The sequence below is a fragment of the Triticum dicoccoides genome, chromosome 1A (genome assembly GCF_002162155.2).
Source record: "Triticum dicoccoides isolate Atlit2015 ecotype Zavitan chromosome 1A, WEW_v2.0, whole genome shotgun sequence".
Lineage (NCBI taxonomy): Eukaryota > Viridiplantae > Streptophyta > Magnoliopsida > Poales > Poaceae > Triticum > Triticum dicoccoides.
In genome coordinates, this window is record NC_041380.1 from 444,720,534 (window position 1) to 444,722,853 (window position 2,320).

General features: G+C 53.4%; 1 protein-coding gene across 1 annotated transcript in view; it reads right to left on the reverse strand.

Annotated features, from left to right (window-relative positions):
* LOC119277886 (carbon catabolite repressor protein 4 homolog 4-like) overlaps window positions 1–2,320 on the reverse strand; it is a 14,136-nt gene that overhangs the window by 11,360 nt on the left and 456 nt on the right. The window contains exons 2-4 of the mRNA XM_037559232.1: window positions 2,206–2,286; window positions 2,032–2,081; window positions 1,893–1,942 (exon numbers count right to left, since the gene is read on the reverse strand). Of these exons, the coding sequence (XP_037415129.1) occupies window positions 1,893–1,942; window positions 2,032–2,081; window positions 2,206–2,286 (181 nt within the window). The remainder of the gene's footprint in view (window positions 1–1,892; window positions 1,943–2,031; window positions 2,082–2,205; window positions 2,287–2,320) is intronic.

The window sequence follows — 2,320 nt, forward strand, 5'->3', positions numbered from 1 at the left end:
ACTGGCAGGGTGTGCCTGGCAGCGACGGCCAGATCTGGTCGGTGGGTGCCGTGGGCCTGAAGTTGCTGCCCTGCTTCCCGGCGGTGGTCATTGCTGGGCCCGAGTTCGAACGGCTGCGCTGGGCCGAGGTGAGTCAGGGCGACGGGGCGGGCGTATGGACTATGGTGACCACGGCGGCTCGGTGGTTGTGGTCCTGCAGGAGGCGCAGGGTGGCGGCAGTGACCTCCCTTCTGTTGGGCACGGGGCTGGGCAGGTGCCGGTCGTGCCGGTTGCATGTGTGGCGGCGGCGGCTCTGACCGAGGGTTTATGCTCGGGAGGGCCAGATCTAGGTCTGAGGCGGATTTGGGTTATCGCCCTGGGTAGGTGTGGTTGGGCTCGGTCCGGGTTGTGCCCGCGAGCGATGTCCTCGCGGGCGCGGTGGGTGATGGTCGCCGTCGTGGTGCCGTTAAACGGATCGACGCCGATGGCCATGGACTTGGCGTCATATGAGCTCGTCTAGGCCAAGCCAGAGGGCTTTGGGTAGGGCCTGCTCGACAATGGCCGTTGGCGGTCTCAGGGTCTCTCCCCCACCCAGTCCACCCGGACTAGTTGGGGATGCAGGCGTCGACACTTACCATGGAGGTGTGGAACCAGACCCGGGGGCTGATGTCAGGCAAGGTGTGGAAGAGGTGCCTTCTACTCTTCCTGTCGGGGTTGGTGTGCTTTGATGCGGACGGTCGGCGGTGTCTCGGTTCATGGACGCTCTGGTGGCGGCCCCGGATGGCGATCCTCATGGTTGGCTCTCCGGCGAGCACCATGGCGATCGTGGCCGCTATGCCTCTTGGGCGTGTGGGCAGTAAGAGGTGTAGCGGTGGGTGGCTCGGGCTCGCTCTCTGTCGTTGGTCTGTGCTCATCGCGGTTGTCCTGGGGGCCTCCTGGTGGCACGGGTGAGCTGCTGAGCGAAAGCTCGGCGCTTTGGCGGCAACGATGGCAGTGCCCGCGGTTGCCGCTCTCCTCACAAGGATATCATTGTGGATCTCCTCTCCGTGTTGGGGCTCCGGGTAAAGACCCTTGATTGTCTCGGACTCTGCAGCGGCGATGCTTAGTGTTGTCTCCCCTCCTGAGGGTGTTGCCATGGCGTTGTTTTCAGGCCTAGCTGTGTTATTTATCGGCAACGTAGTCACGTGCGTTTGTGTTGTCCAGTTATCCTAGGATCTGCTTTGGAAGAGGGCTTCCTCACTAACTTGTATTTTCGGCCGTGTACTTTGATTTGTGCTTTATCTATAAAGTAGGGCGAGAGCCTGTTTCGAGAGAGCCTCAAGTGGCAATGCGAGCTTGATTACGATTCACACAGCATACATTTGGCTTGTAACTTCTTGGATACTATACAAAATGTGCATATGATAAAAACGAGTACGTTGCTCATGGAATTCCAAATTCTGATATGTAAGTGCTAAGAAAAAAGGGGTTGGTCTGTGATCTTCAGTGCACACTGCACAATGCTCAAGCAACAAGAGGCTACTTAGGGCATCCCATGATTTCAATCAGAATCAATTATTTAAAATTCCAGCAGAATGATATGAATAGTTTGATTGTGTTTCTAAGTCGATTGAGAACAGTTATTTCCAAGCCAGCCAAGTTACACACAAATCTACTAGATATTCATTGGATAGAATAATTAACACCGGGGATCAACTTAGAAGTAAGGATTTCACAATCCGCTAAGAAATTAACGCTCTTCGAGATTTGTTATTTCTATTTCTAAGTCGACCAAGTTACACACAATTCTAAAATGTGCTATACTTGTTATTTGGATGGATAGAGAAATCAACATTCAACATAATCGACTTAGAAATATGAATTTCTCAAATGGACTTGGAAATAGACACTCCCTTTAATAATTATGAGCTTACTTAAGAGACGCGGATGGAGAATGGGGAAAAAATGCGCTCTTCACATAAACCTGCAATGTTGAGCAAATTCTTCAACCCGTCACTGTCCATACGACTATCACAAGTAAAATAACAGAGTAAAGCTCAGCAGCCGACATACCTGGGCGAGTATGTTGTAGGAAACCAGCCGAAACTGGTACCCGTCTGCCCCTGGAAGCCATCCCAAAACGATGTCAATACTAACCACATCGGAGCTGCCCGGATACAGGAGCAGTCAGAGTAATCACGGGTAACGATGACCCCGTTTCAACAGCGTAGGGAGCATAAATTTTACCGGCATCAGGCTCGGACTGCGCTGTGGGGAGAGGGGCGAATCTGGGCTCCGCCTGCGCGCTCATCCGCCGCTTGCCAATCCTGAACCATAGTCAGAGCATGAGAAGCGGAGATGG